Consider the following 19,424-nt stretch of genomic DNA (forward strand, 5'->3'; position numbering starts at 1 on the left):
GAGGTCTAGTCTATGTGGGTTACTGACCTGCAGCTAGCCGTGACCTGGGAAGAAGCAGTGGAGATAGGGTTCGGATGAGCTTAAGCTGCATGGTTGTGTGGCCGTCTCCTTGGAGTCAGTATGATGGAAGGGACTCCCCTGAGGCCCAGTGGTTGTGAGGCTAGCAAGACTCGCCCAGGTCTAACCTATTGAATAAGGGGGTGTCCTGCATGTTGGGCTTCATGAGGGCACATGGGCACAGGAGGACTGAGATAGTGGAGGAAAGGGCCACAGGTCTAACCCACTTATGTCACATTAGCTACTTAAAGCCTAAGAAGATTTCTTTACTTTGTGGATAAAGACAGAAGGAAAAGTTTTATCTTTTTTCCCCTTTTTGAACAATGAAAGTAAAACCCTGTGCCCACTGTGCCAGCTGAGTCACCGTGGGAGTCTCTGTCCCAACTCTCCCTTGAACAAAGACACACATCGCGGCTGACAGGACACAGAGCTCTTCTAGATCAACCCTGGCTGTCCATGTTCAAGTCATCTGTGTGGAGCGGCATGCAGGGCCCTGAGGTGGGCACGTGTTGAAGCGGGAGAGGGCCCCTCTGCCACCTGTCTTCTCCAGCAGGCCATTGCTGGTCACAGACACAAGCTCCTCTCTCTTTGACCTCCCAGTCCTTTCTCTAGGGAACTGAGAGCTTGTCAACTAACATTGATAAGGACAGTGTCTGTGAACGTGGGTGCTGTGTGTGTATGAGGATGACTGCTCTGACAGGAGGGAGCTGCAGTCGCAATGGCGCAGGGGCTGGCCTGAGGCCACTCACATGGGTGCTCCACTGAGAGCACATGCTCAGTTTGGATGCATTTCAGGGAAAATGGGGCCCTTGCTGCTTCGGACAGAAACCGCTCAGAACGCTTCTTTCCTCCGACTACCCAAGCAGTTCAGCAGTATCTACAGACGAGACTGACAGTGCTATGGCACACCCAGATGTGCGCGGGTCTGAGGGCCCTTCTACTTTGGTCAGGAGCACCACAAAGGACACACGTCCGAGGAATGCAGCTCTTAGCTCTACCTGTGCTTCCCCAGCACCCCCACCCACAGCCTGGTGTGGGCCAGGAGAGCTCTGTGTCCAGCGCAGGATGGGAGACGTGCACGTGAGAAGGCAAGAAAACCTGAGTGCACTAACGGGCAGCGGCGGGTGCTGCAGTAAAAGGCTGAGGTTGGCAGTGGAGGCCGCGAGCGGGTCGGCTCTTACCTGACCACCTGCAAAAATGACAGGGGTGGAGGCGGGCTTTGGGCGGTAGGGAATGGTGGCACCTTTCGGTGGGGACTAGGAAAAGGGACAGGAGAGGGAGAGAGACGTTAGAATAGCTTTCCCACTGGCCTTGGGCTGTCTTCCCCAGCCCACCCCTCTGCAGGAAAACCCTAGCCCCAGATACAGCCAGCAAGGGCTCCACAGGGAGGCCATTCAGGGACATCAGAAGGAGATGAGCAGGCCTTCACAGCACACCGAGGAAGGTGGCATTCTGCATTCCTTACTGCCCCTTTCTTTGAGGTGCATGGTCCTTCTTCCAAGCCTGAACTCTGCCACCTATTTTTAATTTGTGGACTCCAGGCAGGACACAGGCTCTGTAACAGTGAAGAGTGTCTATCTTTGAGGCTACCTTGGTGGGACACCTGTTTACTGCTGGAGGGGGTATGGATAGCTAGCAGCTGATCCAGGTGGGTGTCCATGGAGATGGTGGGCATGGCACTGGCTTCAAGATGAGCAGTCTGTATAGAAACAACAATGGACACAACCCACTGTGGGAGCTGAAGCACACGGTCCCAAGGACTTTGGCCTATGGCAATGGTCAGTAGTGATCATCACTGAAGCTTAGAAGCATCCAATTTCACTACTAAAAAAAAAAAACGCTTATAAAGGTTTGCTGTAATTTTCTTTTGTTACATGGCAAGAATATCGAACTTTCATGCTGAATGAATGCTGTTCTTAGGAACCGGCACCTCTGACCTTATCTCTCCACCTTGGTCAGAGGTGGTCAACCTCCCCTGGCCATGGAGGGGGGTTGGGGGTTTGTCCCCAGGAGGTGGAGACTCTGGCTGGGCTATACCAGGAGACACCACCAGCTAGAGACTATTATGCAGGAGAGGCTGGAGGCCTCAGCCATGTGGCAGGGGACAGGCAAGGGCAGTGGACCCAGTCCATTCAGAGCTCGCTGCCCCTCAAGAACCTTTGCAACATTCCTCACTCTGCAATTATTTTTTAAAGAATTAAACATGAGATTCAAACACAAAGTCAGTTACAAACAGTGGAGGACTCAGCAGTTGCCTAAGGGATCTTATTTCCACAGAAGATTCAGTTCAGGTGTGCAAGACCGATGTTTGCTGCTCTTGCAGCCATGGGAGATCTTGGGTGAGGTGAGATCACAGCAGAAGCTTCAGGAACTATGGGTGCTGCGAATTCTGTTTCATGTGGGGACCGACTGCATTTAAATGTTAGGTTCTTTCATCCACTCCAAGCAAGTCTGCTTCTGTCCAGCTGTGCCTTCTTGGCTGCTGTCTTAACCCTCCACTCCCATCTCTTTACACACTGCAGCTATTTTCCTGGGTCTGTCCTGGATCCTGAAGAGTATGCTAGAGTGGTTCTCTTAAGGGTCTACTGCCCTCCTCTTCAGCTCTTCAGTGCTGGCTGGCTTGGTGGGCACGCTGCTTTCCCTTTGCCACACCTACTTCCAAAGCCAAATCTCCCTGTGCCCTCTTACTGCCAGACAAGATGGTGGCCCTGGGCTGGCATTTACAAACAGTCCAAGGGCAGATACCGGCAGCTCCTCCCAAAGTGCCTCCTCACCACTCTTGGCTCTTGCTGGAGGCCTGGGAAGCCTGAGCCAGGGACCTGCCCACTCTTTTCTCTTCTTTTTCTTTTTTTGTTTTTGGTAGGGTCTTGTTCTAGACCAAGCTGACATGGAATTCACTATGTCGTCTCAGGCTGGCCTTCAACTCATAGTGATCCTCCTACCTCAGCCTCCCAAGTGCTGGGATTAAAGGCATGTGCCACCATGCCTAGCCAACCTGCCCACTCTTGCTGTCTGGTTCTAATATACCCCAAGTGACCACATGAATCCTTTGGACAAGCAAGGCACCTGAGTCTTGGAGACAATACCACACGCAGATAGAGCTCAGCCCCAAGCAAGGGTGGGCTGGTGAAATGTGCTGGTCCATGATGTTCTCACTGTACCTCCAACATGACCACACAGATCTGCTTCACACACTGGATGATAGCATCTGGCGTCCCCGAGATGGTTACTGCTCGCTCTGTGGAGTTGGGCAGCATGTCCCCTGCTACCTGGACCTGAGCACCTGTGGACTGCAGGGAAGGGACATTGAAGAGAAGAGCAGAGTGTGGGCAGCAACAGCATGCACAGGATGGGCAGTACCCCCAGCTCTCGAGGTGCACCCAGGGCAGTCTGCACCATGAGAACCCTTCGCTGGAAACAGGTCCTTAGCAGGCCATGGTTCCTTTATCTCCATCCCACCCCTCAAATGTCACTCTATTGTCACCTCTCCTTCATGTCTGCCTCTGAATGTCCCCTTAGGGAACTGTGTATCCTTTGACAGAGGCCCCGGACCACGGAAGGACACCTTGGGGAAATGGGACTACTCTTTCACATAAATAACTCAACATCCTTCCTAGGTTACAGAGGAGACAGGAAGAAAGTAAGATGGAGAGGCTGTCCTGGGCAAGAGAAGAACTTGGCCTGCCTTAAGAAGGAGGGATGCTAATGTCAAACCCACACCTGGTGCAGGCTCCATCAATGTCAATCTCAGGAGATAGGACCTGACGGCCCTTGTATGAGGAGGAACCCAAGGAGGCACCTTGCATGAGCAGGAACCCCAGCTTGAGTGTGGCCTTGAATCACAGAACTTGGGTGCCACAACCCACCTGTCCCAGGACTTTTCTCTGCCCCTTAGCATCCTTGTCCTTGCCTTTGCCCCAGGAGGGCTGCTTCTGCACAGGTCACTGTGTGGGCCTGTGAATGTGGCAGGGTTTCTCATATCCCAATTCCACAGTCTTTTTGAATTGCCTGTCCATGTGCACACCAGCTTGGGGTCATCAAGGTGTGCAGTAACACATACATGTACTTGTAGACTGAGTAGGGACATACAGCAGGAAGGCTGGGCCAAACAGCTGCTGGCCTGGCCTCCTGCAGTGGCATGAAAGGTCTTGGTACCTCCCTGATCTCCTTGATCTTGGAGCCACCTTTGCCGATCAGAGATCCACACTGGCTGGCAGGAACTACCAGCCGCAGCGTCACCGGAGGCTTGCTGGTGGCAGGGCTGTTGCTCATGGAGTTAATGATGTCCTAGGGAGAAGACAGGCATGTTGGACTCACAATGGTAAATGCAGCCGTGTGACGCAGGAGCACAGGGAAGGCATGTGTGTAGCATCTCTGCTTCATACCTGTGTGGCTACACACTGGGAAGAGTCCTCCACAGAAAGGGATACAGAAGAAAGTTGCGGCATTCACAGAGCCTTCAGAGCCAGGCCAGGCTTAGGGGAATGGGAACGACTATATGATGTGGACCAGAGGACAGAAGGGGTCGCATATATGCTGACCACACACAGGGGTTGAAAAGGCTAGGTGATCAGCAAACTGCAAGAGGGCTGGGAGCAGATTACAGGTTGAGATGATGCACAGTCAGGTCCAACTGCACCACGAAGGCCTGGTGGGGTGTGAGGACTTGGACGGACAGACATGATGACATAACTGGTAGAGGGAGGGAAGCGAGGCAGCTGGGGTCTGGGTACAATGAGCACCACCTGTTATCAGGGGGCCAGGGGTGGAAAAGGTCTTTCTATCCATTCAGGATGGGAGACAAGTCACTGACTTAGAAGGCAGGGACAACAGAGGTGTGTGTGTGACAGGATGGGCTCAGATCTGGCTAGCTATGTTTTAGGCTTGTGCCTCTGACACTCAGGAGACAGATGGGCTTCAAGTTCATGATGGAGACATGTGGAGGTGGGCAGTGTCTACTGCTTTCAGCACTGGACAGTTCGGGCTATGGAGAAGCAAGAACCCAGCCAAGGCCCAGTTCCTACCCATGTGTGAGGCACACACAGCCTTTCTTTATACCTGAGCAAGTGAAGAGGTTGCTGGCAGCCACTTGCACCTGTATGTATGTTACTGTTCCTAGTTATGATTCATGTACCAGTTTACTCCCTGCCAAACGTCTCTCTCTTCCTTGTGAGAACAATGTCAGATCATCCCCTAAGTAACATGTTCAAGAGGCACAAGATGACGTGTCCTCAGAAAATGGACCTGCCTAGGGTCACAGGAAAGCAGGTAGGAGATCCCAAGGTGACGTGTACATGGAAACCCTACAAAACCAGCATAGCTCCTGCACACCAGGTACTCTAATGACAGAAGAGGCAGTGCAAAAGCAGCAAGAGAAGCCAAGACTAACCCACGGATGCCAGGCTAGCCACACATGCCCCACAGGCTCAACATCGACTATCCTGGAAAGCCATACTAAGCCGCCACAAGAATGGCCAGCACTTGACAGGACTCCAGCTTCCCATGACTGTCCCTACTTCTAACTCAGGATCATCTGGAAATAGCCAAAAAAAATGTTAGTCCCTGTTGATCTTTAGGAAATCCTGCTTCAGTAAGACCGTGCTCCTGACCGGAGCCTTCCCTTGTTCACTATGGAGCCCTCTTTACAGTGTCTGCTGCACCAGTGAAGGCAATCAGCCCCTTGCTCTAATCCACTCTGCACAGCCTCAGCAGCTCTACCTGTTCCACTTGGGCATCTCTACATTGCCCCTTGTTCTGAACCCAGCCTCCACCTACGCATGGCCCCCGGAGGTCCTTGGGCCCACCATTCAGCTCCCTGTAAAAATCCATGCTCTGGGCACTGAATTCAACAGCTCATCCCCAGACTACAGCCTGGGTTTGATAACTGGTTCTATCTGTTTGCATTGTGGAGGACCAGGCCGTGCCATTTCATCCTGCTGGCGGTTCTGACGTGAGTGCTGCTGAGCATGTGGCTTGTCATGAGAGGAAGCCACAAGGCAGACGCTACACTGTTGTCTGTGCTTGCAGAGCAGATGTGGCCTTTCCTCTGCCCCAGCATCTCCCGAACAAGCTGTGCTGAGGAATCCCAGAGAAGCACACGGTCTTCCAAGGGGCTCACTGATCTGGACCCTGTCCCTGAGTACCACCTGCTGGGGCTAGGGTGGCTGAGCTGAGGCATAAGAGTGCCCCATCCCCCCTAATCTGTGGGCTCCCACAAACTGCTGCTGCAATGGAGGTGGGCTTTTCTAGTATGCACATTATGGGAGTGGCTGGATTTAGGAGGGAGGGAGTGATGGTCCCTCATCAGTTGACATGGACAGGGTAGAATGACTGGGAGCCAGAGGAAGCGGGAAGAGACTCCAAGCAGCTCCATGGTCTGCAGGTTCCTGGGTTGGCCAGGCCAGCACCTCAACTAGGTGAGACTGATGAAAATGGCCCAGGGCTCCTGCAGGCATACCTTACCTCCTCAAATTTGTATGCAATCATAGCAAAGGCCTTGAAGATAGCATCAGTAGGGCCTGTAATGGTCACGATTCTCTCTGGGCAGTTTCCTTCTGAGATGTTGATCCTGGCACCACTCTAGAGTGACAGTAGAAGAAATGTAGCTGGTGACAGATGAAAGCCTCTGAGTAGTGTGGGCCCGAGTTCTCCAGGCCAGAGGACACTACCGGATCCTACCTGCAAACTTCACCTGAGACAGTGGAATTCTCTCCAGCCATCTCCTTCAGAGCGTAATTTTAACTTGGAAGAGTCCTAGTGACCCGAGAGCCAATGCCCATGCATATGAACTCTGCATGTGCTGCATGTCATGCATGCCAAAGAGGACTGCCCTCCTCACTCTGCCATTCCTGACTCACGGGGCAGGACATGGCATGGACCTCCCCAGGCACAAGATCTACAGGCACTGTCCTGAGATACTCCTGAAATGAAAACCTGACCAGGATCAAAGCATCACTCAGGGCAAGCCACACTCACCTCTTCACGCATCTTCTTCACTGTTTCTCCTTTCTGGAATGAAGACATGGACAAGGAAATCTGTCATTGCTGGCTCCAGAAAGGGCACACGGGCCTGGAATGGTCCCGAGTGCTGGGAGCTGCTGCTGATGCTACGTGGATGCTGAGGAATGGCCAGAGCAGTGAAGGCGGTAGGTACTTCCTGCCTCCAGCCTGTCCCCATCCTTGCCTGGCCCCATCAGCAAACCAACCTCTCTGCTCACTGGACCAGACCATTCTAATACAATATGCAAGCAAGGGAAGGTAGCTGCAGTCACCCAGTGGCATAGCGGGCCAGCTGGGCAGGCTTAGATCTGGCTCTGGCTCATTCTCCTAATCCACTGAGGTGCCAGGATAGGCCTGCATGGTATGGGGTGCCCTGCAGAGGCTGCATTTGGTTTAAACACACCCATCTATCCATCATGGGCAGTGGCTCCCTGAGAGGTCCTTCCAAAGAAAGAAGGTGAGAAAGACTCAGGACAAGGAGCAGTTGGAGGCTCCCTGCTGCACAGGTGCGTAGAAGAAGCCATACGGGCACTGCAGAGAGAGGGAGGGCAGGGCTGGCCCACAGCCTTGCCGCCCTCATATGCAGCAGCCCTCCAGCTGGTCCCTTCCCCTATGGGGACATGCCTTCTATTTCAGCATGGGTGTATGAGGAGGAGCTACAACCTTCTTGGAGAGTGCTCAGATTACAGGGCCACTGAAGGAGGCAAGCACACACTATCTGAGGTCAGAAACCCAGAAGATACACTGGTGACCGAGATGGCAGGAGTGGGAGCTGTCTAAGTGATCAGTTGGGGCCTTGTCAGGAACGAGTTTCGTGGTCCTTCAGCAAGAAGTGTGTGGGGGACACTGACAGGGCAGCCTCCCCTGGGACCCTGACTTCCTTGAACACAGTGCTATGTGCCTGCTGTGCATCTGCTGGGGCCAGCAGCACAGGGTTGCTCTGTCCTTGCCACTCCCTTACAGACAGCTTGGGATAGGCAGAGTTCATTCAATAATTACCTTCCCAATGATGCTTCCAACTTCCTGTAGAAAAAAAAATTACAGAAAGATGATGTCATAGTATGCAAAAGGAAAAAACTCTAGGGACAGATGCTATAAAAACTAATCCTTCTTCTGACATGATGGGAGGATTATTTTTTCAGGTTTTTTTTTTTTTTTTTTTTTTTTCCGAGGTAGAATCTCATTCTAGTTCAGGCTGACTGGAATTCACTATGTAGTCTCAGGGTGGCCTCAAACTCACAGTGATCCTCCTGCTTCTGCTTTCCAAGTACTTGGATTAAAGGTGTGCACCACCACACCAGGCTTAATTCTTTCAGTTTTGAGGGTTTGCATATACTAGACAGATACTCTGCCACAGAGCCACATCCCACCCTCATGGGAAAATTTAAAATGTCAAGAGGATGCATCTGAGTTGGATCGTCCATCTCAGCTTGAACCACAAGCTGGTCAGAGATGGTGCTGAGTCTGACCAGCTGACCAATAGGATGACGACATAACCAGCTCTTTTCCAGATAAACAGGAGGAAATAGTTCCTCATACACTTAAGGCCTGAGAAAACCCACCACAAACAGATAAGACTCTGAGTTATTACCTAAGCATGCTGTAGTGCTATTAAAGCCCAGCACTCAAACACTGGCCTAGCCACCACAGTTCTACAAGTGCACCCCAATGCCTATGCAGTGCATGATTAGTCGGGCCAGTGGTTCCAGCACCTCTCAAGCCCATAGGATAGCTCCAGAAAGGGTTAACCATGGTGTGTCACGTAGGGCAGGGTCAGCCTGGCTTCTAGCCATGGGGAACATCATCTTCTAAAATCTGACCTGTTTTTCTCATAACAGCTAAGCCCTCAGCAACCTCAGAGCTGCTGCTGAGCCATGTGGAGGACATGGCATGAGACGAGGAAGTGGGCATGAAGGGCTATCTGTAGACAACCACAGCCACCCTCTCTATCACGAAAGGGTGTGTGTGTGCCTCCACCTGCCCAGCAGGACATGCTTTCAGGAATCTGCCAGCACTCCTCCTCTAGTGCCCAGCTCTGGGTAAGCCACCCCTGCAGGAGGTGTCCTGAGGAGCGGCAGAAAGCACAGCACGGGAACGTGCGTATGTGGACGCTGCAGGACCACACCCGCTTAGAGCAGACAGGCACTAGGGCATTCAGTGACAGGCCTGAGGCTAAGCAGTCTGGAGGGTTCCAGGAGAACCTCAGCTGGGCTGCACTTGCAGAGGCGCTGTAAGCTTGGGGCCGCCCGCAGTGAGGAGCAGCTACACGGAACGAAGCCCTGCCAGCAGCACTCCCACTCTGCACCCTACCTTTCCATGCATCAGCAGGCGAATGGTCAGGGTCACGTTCAGGCCACCTTCTGAGACTTTAGACTCCATTTTTCTCCCAAAATGCAGCTCGGGGTAGTGGCTTAAGGTGCTGAGGGTGCTGTGAGGAAGGATGGCTGGGGCCCAGATGGTGTCACCTGGAACAAGAAAGCACAGCTGTGCCCAGGGGTACATCTCTTAGGTCCTAGCACCATCTCTTGACCTGTAGGGACTCAGCTTCCTGAAGAGTGGGCACACGACTGCCACAACCACAGGTTTAGCTCACTGGGGTTGGGTCTTTAGTTTTACCTAAGTACATGACACTAAGAAGATCATTTAAGTCCTCTGGACTCGATTTTTCTGCCAGAGGAGTGTCTATCTCAGAAGTGAGACCGTACAAGGAGCTACCCAGGCACTTTCTGGAAAAAAACATCTATCTGCTTCCCTGAGTGTGCTTTTTGCCTACTTGCCCATCAGACTCCAGAGCACACCCCAGGGTACCACAACCTGCCGCCCCGTAGGGCATACTTTGTCCTCAGGCAGTCAGGAAGGCTCCAGCACTAGTGTCCCTTTCTGCCTGTGCCCACTCTTTGGGAAGCTTCCCTAATGTGGACTCAATCTCTGGCCAATGAACTGCTGCTTCCTTTGACAAAAAGCCCTTAGAAGATGCGCTCCTTACATGTTATCAGTCTGTTCTACTCACATGCTTTCTGTACACAGTCTCTAATGGTTAACCCATTGGGGAAAATTAAGGCCTCGATTTATTATTTGCAGGTAAAGATGGGTTATAGGCAGTAAGAAAGAAATGCTTGTGGGAGAAAATGACCTGAACTTTGAGCCACCTTTGGTGGCCTGAGACTAGGCCCCTCCTGATGAGTGGCCTCTTGTATAGTTTTCACGGGCCCTGGGCCAGTTCCTTCTGAGGGAGCATGTGGGGGTCAGGAAAGTGTGATCCCATCAGGGAAGGGTCGGATACTGCTGGTTAGCTTGGACATCTATCCCAGGGAGGACCAGGGGATGACAATGAATGCCAGGGATGCCAGGGGAACAGAGGAGAGGGAGTGGCTAACACAAAGGTTCTAGAAGCAAAGGACAGGAGATGTCTGTGTCCAGAAAATGCTCTGGGACTGCCAGGTGTGGGAGGATAGGTGAGGGGCCTGTGGGAACTCAGCTTGACAGGGTGCTGAGACAGAGCAGGCTTGGGCAGCTCTCTGCCCTGTGGAGAAGCACAGGCAGATATGTTCTGCTGACCAGTGCATTTTGTACATGCCCTGCAGAATGCTGGACCTCCGTGGGAGCCAGAAGGAAGGAGCGTTGGTTCAGGGACTGACTTGACACAAAGTAGCACATGCGTCTACGTCACAGAAGCCCGTGATCAGCCCAGCGAAGCCCTCCTCGTAGATTCCTGCTTCTAACGCTCATTTACCAGCACCACAAACTGGATCACACTGGGGCAAGTCTGGGGCTCTGCACCTCCTTTTTAATTAAAGACATCTCTTCCTACCAGGGGGACAGCCAGGGCCCTGCAGCCATCTGTTACATAAATGTTTCCAGCCTAGGAAGGAGAAAGTGGGTCAGTGCCTGCCCTGGGTACTTCCGGCTCCAGGCTGTCAGCAGTGATCAGTCACTTGGGCCAGTGCCTTTCTGAATCGGAGGATGTGGGACTAGCACAGAGCTCTGCAGACTGTGAGAATGAAAAGCTGGTCTGTGGACAGGTGAGACTGCCTGGGATTCAGGCTGGCTCTAGAGAAGCAACGCTGCTCCAGCCACAGCTCTGGAACCACAGACCTCTCAGAAAGGCCAGGCGAGTCGACCCCTGGCCAATGGAAAGGTCTGAGGCAGTTACGAGAACCCCAGGCTGCCCTGGGCCTTGCTCTCATCCTCCTCCTGCTGACCTGTCCACCCAGAGCTCCATAGCTACTAGACAATAAAGGGGCAAAGTGGTTGCCAAAAGCAACTCACTGGGAAACGGGCTCTGTTCTCCCATGCCACACTAGATCCAATACCCCTCTAGGGCTCCTTTTCTCCTGGAATCCTTCCTCTCCTGGGGCCTCCCCCTATTTTGGCTTTCTAGAAGCGTCCCTTGCTTCTGTTCTCATTGAGTTCTGGGGATGTAACATCAGAATTAGAGGAAAACCAAACATGGTAGCAATCCCATAATGGGCTTGGACAACACTTGGCCAGCTGTAGTTTCAATGTGTGACTACCAACTACAGATGTGCCAAGTACATTGCTTATAGCTGGACCATGGATTTCTCAGAGGCACAGCATGTGACACATGCAAGGGACAGAACTAGACTCTTCCCTGCCTTCCCGGGTCATCTATCATCTGCCTGTCTTAGCACTCTCCATCCAACTGCCTCTGCCCTCTGTGGTTCTGAACAACTCTCCCTACTAGTTTCCTCCTTCCTCAGTTAAGCTTAAGTCCACCCTTCTGACTACATGGCCACAGGTCCTGAGAGGGAACTCCTGCTGCCTCTCCATTCTCCTTCCCAGTCTCTACTGCAGGCCTCTGCACTGGCCATCCCTTATCCCAGAACCTGGACACACACCTCTTTCTGTCACTTCGTTGGGGCTCCCCTGACACTGACTGCTCCTAGAACTGGTTCCACGGGTCCACAAGACAGTCTTGAGATGCTTGCAGAAAGAAGCAAAGGCAAGCAGGGTAACAGTGCTGCCAAGAACAGCAAAAGCTTAAGAGAGAAAAGAGACTGGGGGAGGTTCTGAGGCAGCAGGCCTGAGGATACCCTCTGTGGGCTCTACTCAGACAACAGATGCTGTCAGCCTAGGAAGTATGTTAGCCCCAGCAGGAATGGCCTCAGCTGCAGAGATGTCTCATTTCAGTCCCTGAGGTATGCTGGGCCTGCCAGGCCGCCTGTGCCTGGTTCCTTGACCCCAGGACACCCTTGACTCAGGGCCCACTTCCAGGGGAGCAATAGCAGCCTTTATGAAGGGTGATCTGGCAAAATATACCAGTAGATAAAATATCTCTAACATTCAAATAATAAATTATATTTGCATTAATCTTTTTCTAATTTTTTTTTTAAAGCACAGAGAAAGCTAGGTAGGCATGGTGGCATATGCCTATAATCCTAGAGAATCAGGAGTTCAAGGTCAGCATGGGCAACAAACCAACCAACTACCACAAAGATTCAGAAAAATTTATACATGGAGTGATAATGCTACCTCTGTGTGGGATACAACCCAGGTATTTGCATGGCTGGACAGGGCCATCAGTGAGAATCCTCATGCCACGGAGGCCCTGCCAGTATCTGACTTGGCCAGATTTCTCCCCTTACCTCTGGACAGTGGGTGCTACCATGATCCTACTTTATAGATGTAAAGATCAAGGCATGCAGGAAGATTCCTCCTGACTTATCACACTGACAGCAGCATGGCAAGACTGTGCTGGAGGGAGAGAAGGCAGCTCACTGGGGAGCAAGGGCCACAAGCGGCATGAGTACCGTCCTTGGGCCTCCTGAGCCTCTCAGACCCGAAAGCAGGGACGCATCAGGCTGGAGCTGCTGACAGGTGAGGGTGATCTACAGTCCCCACAGGGACTTGATCCCGTTAGGAAGGGCAGCAAGCATGACCGAGCCCTACAGCAGTACCTTCTCTTCCAGCATCAAATCCTCCCCTCTGCAGGCCTGAGATGGGGCTCCTGCCCTCACCAGGCTGTACAGAGGCACTCAAATTCCAGGGGCAACAATCCTGATTTGTAGTGCCAGTGCAGGCTGTGGGGAGCATTCAAGAGCACTGCTGCTGCCCTGCAGAGCCAGGGAGGGATCATTGGGATAGTGGGAGTCAGAACTCTAGTGCTGGCTTAGCTGTAAGGTATATCCACACCCCTAGGTGCTAAAGAGCCCCAAGGGGAGCCTAGACTTCTATCCCTCTGCTCTGTGACAGAGCCTGGTCAAAAGAAGCCAGATGGGGAACTGAACCCACGCTGTGAACATTTTGCAAGCAAGTGCCTTAACTTAGGAGCCATCTCTCCAGCCCAGAAGCAGCTAGATGGAATGAAAGGCTTCAACAAGGTCCAGAGTCTTATACCATAATGCCCATATTGTCTAAGTTTTAACAGAAAATCACCTGCCATGTGACCCCTAGTAGCTGTCCATAGGGAATTCACCGTTACTAAGAGCATAGCAGGGAAGAAGTGATTTCTTCAGTAAACAAGAGCTCAGCAAACTGCGTTTCCACATGCAGGCTGAAAATTGACTCACTTCACACCACATGAAGATATCAACTAAAAATTGGCTAAAGACTACATCTACAACCTTCAACTAGAAAACTATTAGGAGAAAAATTCGTGGTATTGGCTTGGGAAATAATTTTTTTTTTTCTGATGACTCCAAAAATATAGGAAATGAAAGCAAAAACAAATAATAGGCTTATATCAAACCAAAGCTTCTGCTCAGCAAAGGAAACAATCAACAGAACAGGAAAACACATCTGTAAACCAGATCTCTGATAAGGGCTTGATATCTATAATCCATGAAATCAATTTAACTGCAACAAACAACTTGAGTTAAAAATGGGCAACAGAACTGGAAAGATGGCTCAGAAGTTAAAGGTGCTTCTTTGCAAAGCCTGACAGCCCAGGCTTGATTCCCTAGTACCCATGTAAAGTCACATGCACAAAGTAGGGCATGTATCTGGAGCGTGCTTGCAGTGGCAGAAGGCCCTGGAGTACCCATTTTCACTCTCTCTGCCTGAATCTTTCTCACTCTCAAATAAATAAATAATAAAAAGGAGACATAAAGGGAAGAGAAAGGAAGGGAGGAGGGTACTTAATAGGTTGATATGTATATATGTAAGTACAATGATTGTGATGGGGAGGTAATAGGATGGAGAATGGAATTTCAAAGGGGAAAGTGTCGGGGGGAGGGAGGGAATTACCATGGGATATTTTTTTTTATAATCATGGAAAATGTTAATAAAAATTAAAAAATAAATAAAATAATTTTTTAAAATGAAAAAGAGGCAATGGACTTCAATAGACATTTCTCAAAGAAGGTATACAAATAGTCAACAGGTATATGCAAAAAACAGGTATATGCACTGATCATTAGTGAAATACTACCTCATGCTTGTGAGAATGGAAAGCATCAAAAGACTAAATTAGACAATGTTACCAAGGATGTGACACAGAGAAAATCTTAAACACTACTGGCGGGGATGCAATTAGCAAAGCCTTTATGGAAAATAGTAAACACCCTATGAACCAGCAATCCCACTCCTGAGGGCATATCTAAAGGAAGTGCAATCAGTATGTCCAAGAACACCTGCCCCTCTGTGTTAACTGCAGCACCATTCACAAGAGTCAAAGATGTGAGATCAACTGAAGTGTCCACCAGCTTGTGAGGGATAAGGAAAATGTGGCACTATACACATATACACTTCCATAAAGAAGGGAAGCCTGTCACCTTCACCACAACATGTATGATTCTGGATAACATTATTTAAGTGAATAATCCAGAAAGTCAAATACTGTACAATCTCAATTATATGTGGAATCTAAAAAGGTCAAACTCACAGAAGCAGAGAGTGGGCGTGCAGATACCAGACCCTAAGGTGGGTTAGGAGAAGTTGAATAAAGGGCCCAAAGTTTCAGTTAGACAAGAAAAATGCTTGCAAAGATGTATTGTTAACAAAATAGTTAAAATGTTCTTAAAATTGTTCTGAGAGATTAGTCAATGTTCTCACCACAAAAAGTATGCTATGTCGGGGCTACAGAGATGGCTTAGCAGTTAAGCACTTGCTTGTGAAGCCTAAGAACCCAAGTTCAAGGCTGATTCCTCAGAACCCATGTAAGCCAGATGCACAAAGGGGGCGCATGCATCTGGAGTTCGTTTGCAGTGGCTGGAGGCCCTGGCACACCCAACTTTCTCTCTCTGTCTCTCTGCCTCTTTCTCTCTCAGTCTGTCTGTTGCTCTCAAATAAATAAATAAAAGTAAGCAACAAAAAAATATGTTATATCAAGTTATGGATATACTAACCAACTTGACTGAATCTGTTGGCACATATAACATTAACAAATAGAATTTAGCAGCATATACAAATAATTATGTGTGACAACCAATCTTCCAATAATGTAGCTGGCCCAAGTCTTGGAAACCAACAGCACAATCTACTCTATTAACAGAAGCAAGAACGTAAGCTGCAGTCACACCCATGTGGGCAGGAACCACACTTCAATACCCACTTAAGATTTAGAAAACGAAAAAAGTCATAGGAAGCAGAAATATAGAAGCTTCTTCAATTTGTAACAGAACCTACAAACAAGGTGAACCTTGACCTTGTTATGTCCTGTCCCAGGCCCTGCGTCACTGTGCTGGGGATCACAAGAAGGGCCTAGCTCTCGCTCGAGCTGCTCTTGCTCTGGACTACGTAGTGCGGTGTGTCGTGGGGCATGGGCTGCTTGACACTCAGTAAGCTCACAGCACCCGAGCCGAGGGAAGACCACATTACCCTCTGTTGCAGTCAGCTTCATGAGGCTGGACAAACATCTGACCAGAAGCAGTTTATAGGAGGAAAGGGTTTATTTCATGCTTACAAATTCCAGGGGAATATCACGGATGGCTGAAGAAGCTGGCTCACTTTCATAGACCCAAGCAGAGAGACACCACCAACAGCCAGCACTATGGAACAGCCCGAGCGCAATATGTTATGGTGGGACTTTAGATCCACCCCAAACACACCCTAGGGCTGTACTCCAAGAGCCCCTGCCCTCCACCCAGTGACATACCTCTTCCCCTGTAGGGCTCTGCCCAGTGGAGACTCAAGATTTAAGCCTGAGTCAATGGGGCCACACATATAAACCACTATAGTCTGCTCTGAGGCCGCACAGACTCCTGAGTATCTCACACTGTAAACTGCATTCAGTCCAATTTCAGAGGTCCCCATAGTCTTTACCAACTTAAACATTGTTCCAAAGTCCCAAGTCTCTTCTGAGATTTAAGGCTGTCCCTTAACTGTGAGCCCTGTAAAATCAACACAAGTTATATATTTCCAACACGTAACAGCACACAGCAAACATTTCCATGGAAAAAAGGCATGAGAGAGACTGGACTAAAATGTCATGTAAACATCAAACATCTGCAGTTCATGTCCGACATCCATAACCAATGAAATCTCCAGATTTCCAATTCCATCCCTCCAGGTGGGCTGAGTAGGCCTGAAAGCTTTCATTCCAAGCCAATAGCACCTCATGGTATGTAGCCCTTGCACAGTCCTACTATATCCCAAACCACTTTGGGGTGCCTTTCTAATGTCAGGCAACAGTCTGTTGTACCAGAGGCCTCACCTGTGGCTGCTCCCTATACCCCTGACTTAGCTTTCTAGCTCTTTTGGGAATCAGGCTGAGTTCTTTCACCCATGCCTCAGAAACTTCTACAGGAGGGCACTCCCATCACCCCCATCTCACTTGAGCCTCAACCCAGGCCCTACTATAATCAGCAAGGCTCCCACACCTACAGCATGGTAATGGTCACATGTTCTGTTATATCTGTAACAAAACACCTAAGCTGGTACTTTGTAAAGAGGCTTACTTGGCTCACAATTCAAATGGTGGAAACTCTAAACAGCACAGAGCTGGCACCCTGGTGAAGCCTTCAGCTGCCTCACAATACTGCAGAGTAACAGGAAATGGCTGCATGGAAAGGGGCCAAGAGCATGGCGTCCCTCCTTCATTCCTGCTCAGACAGGACCTCACTCTGCAGGACCTGTACCTATCCCTTCCGAGGGCAGTGCCCTGTGACCTCAGTGCTTTACAATAAGCCCTACCTCTTACAGGTCCCATCACCACAGCACTACCCTACTGCTTCCAGGACACGAGCTTTAGGGAGAATCATTTAAAGCACGTCCAGATGATAGCAGTCTCCTCCACTGACCACTGAATCTCATTTTCTGGCTCAAAAGGGCTCAGTATATATTTAAGTAATAAATAAATACATGCAATTGAGTACTGGGCCCAACTCAATTTCCCTTGGTTCACAGAACACTCTGAACTCACAACACAGTGATTTCTGCGCTTGATCCTCATGCACACACGAGGTGAGTCCTGTATGCCCAAAGGTCCTGCATCCCTGGATTCAATCAGCTGCACTCTGACACTCCCATCTGCTGTCTCTACCAGTACTTGAACTTGCTACATGCCTAGCACTAAGCTGAGTCCAGATCCTGCTGTGTCCTGCATCTCCCACCCTGTCTCTTCAATGTACAGTTGAGTATCGTTTACCCCATGCTGGTTGTACCTATCTTCAACACATCCAGGCTTTTATTATCATCATTCAAAAACAATACAGGGGCTGGACAGTGCTTAGGGCATTTCCCTGCAAAGCCTGATGACATGGTTTGATTCCAAGGTACCCACGTAAAGCTGGATGCACAAAGTGGTACATGCATCTGGAGTTTGTGTCAGTGCCTACAGGCCCTGGTGTACCTATATCCTCTTTCTCTCTACTTACAAATAATAAAAAAAATTAAAAAGAACAATATGCTAACAGCACAACAACTGTTTACACAGCATTTCCATTGTATCATGACTTAAATATACAAAGGGATATGAATAATGTAATACTGTTACCCTTTACAGAAGTGACTTGAGCACTGTGGACTTTAGTTTCTGAGGTCTTAAGCCAGTCCCTGCAGCTACATCTTTATGTCCCTTAGGACACATACCTGTTTATGCCTTTATTTATTCACTGAGGATCTGCTGAAATGGAGGTGACAATGAAGGAGGTACAGACCTGGAACACGAGGGTCTTCATGGAAGACAGTCACAGCCATAGGCAGGAGAAAGCATGTGGGGACCAGGACCATGGTACTTCAAGCCCACGACCACCTAAGGCCCAGGCATGTTTTGGCAGAACATCTAGGGATCTGACCCCATGCTTCCAGGCGACTATACTCTTAAGGCTCACTCTGAAGCATGAATCCATCCATTTGCAAAGAGCATACTGATGAAGGGTCTTGTCCAGGCCAGTAAGAAGGATGAGGAAAACTCCCATGAAAAAGAATACAACCAAAAGCCAGCAGGAAACACCTGCTGCAATCTCTCCACTCCTGGAGTTAACAACTCTTAAAAAATATTTTATGTATTTATTTGCAATAGAAAAGCAGAGAGAGAGAGAGAGAGAGAGGGAGGGAGGGAGGGAGAAAATGAATATGAATGAGAATATGAATGAGCAAATAGGAGTGCCAGGGCCTCCAGCCATTGCAAATAAACTCCACACATATGTGCTGCTTTGTGCATCTGGCATACGTGGGTCCTGGGAAATCGAACCATGGTCCTTTGCCTTTGCAGGCAAGTGCCTTAACTAACAGCTAAGCCATTTCTCCAGAGAATTTAACAACTAACTCTTTATTTTGAGTCTCTCCACTCTGAATGGCTTGGCTCTGCCCTTGATTTCATTAGTTCTGGCCTCCACTTATCATCTCTTTCCTTCTGCTTTTGCTTGCTCTAGTTTTCTTTTTCTTTCTTCTATGTTTCCTCAAACTGAAATGGAGAAGACTTTCCTTCTAATGCAACAGTTCTTATTGTTGGTTTCTCTAGGGGCCTGATTTGCTGTATCCACATTTTTGTTGTTGTTGTTGTTTGTTTTTGTTTTTGAGGTAGAGTGTCATTCTAGTCTAGGCTGACCTGGAATTCACTATGTAGTCTCAGGTTGGCCTTGAATTCAGTGATCTTCCTACATCTGCCTCCTGAGTGCTAGGATTAAAAAGGTGTGCGCCACCATGCCTGGTTGCAAATTTTAACGGATTGTTTCTTCACCTATTATTTTTTCTGACAAATATCTCTTATAATTTGAGGCTTCCTTGACCAGTGGGTACATTATTTACAGGTATGTGCTTTGATTTTCAAGTGTTTGGAATCTGGCTATTTTTTCTTTTTCTCCCCTTTCCTTCTTACCCCTCCTTTCCCTTTCCCTCTTTTTTTTTTTTTTTTCTTTTTCTTTTTGGCTTATTCTAGCCCAGGCAGGCTGACCTGGAATTCACTCTGTAGTCTCAAGCTAGCCTCAAACTCATAGCGATCCTCCTACTTCTTCCTCCTGAGCACT

General features: G+C 49.5%; 1 protein-coding gene across 13 annotated transcripts in view; it reads right to left on the reverse strand.

Moving 5' to 3' along the window:
- Pcbp3 (poly(rC) binding protein 3) overlaps window positions 1-19,424 on the reverse strand; it is a 210,563-nt gene that overhangs the window by 22,284 nt on the left and 168,855 nt on the right. For 9 of the 13 annotated variants that reach the window (XM_045149700.1, XM_045149699.1, XM_004669426.2 and 6 more), the window contains 7 exons: window positions 9,367-9,521; window positions 8,056-8,079; window positions 7,033-7,065; window positions 6,520-6,636; window positions 4,213-4,344; window positions 3,219-3,347; window positions 1,170-1,313 (listed from right to left, as the gene is read on the reverse strand). In XM_045149700.1, the coding sequence (XP_045005635.1) occupies window positions 1,170-1,313; window positions 3,219-3,347; window positions 4,213-4,344; window positions 6,520-6,636; window positions 7,033-7,065; window positions 8,056-8,079; window positions 9,367-9,521 (734 nt within the window). The remainder of the gene's footprint in view (window positions 1-1,169; window positions 1,314-3,218; window positions 3,348-4,212; window positions 4,345-6,519; window positions 6,637-7,032; window positions 7,066-8,055; window positions 8,080-9,366; window positions 9,522-19,424) is intronic. The other 4 variants (XM_045149703.1, XM_004669427.2, XM_045149701.1 and 1 more) reach the window with 1 other exon arrangement.

The sequence above is a fragment of the Jaculus jaculus genome, chromosome 5, assembly GCF_020740685.1.
Source record: "Jaculus jaculus isolate mJacJac1 chromosome 5, mJacJac1.mat.Y.cur, whole genome shotgun sequence".
Classification (NCBI taxonomy): domain Eukaryota; kingdom Metazoa; phylum Chordata; class Mammalia; order Rodentia; family Dipodidae; genus Jaculus; species Jaculus jaculus.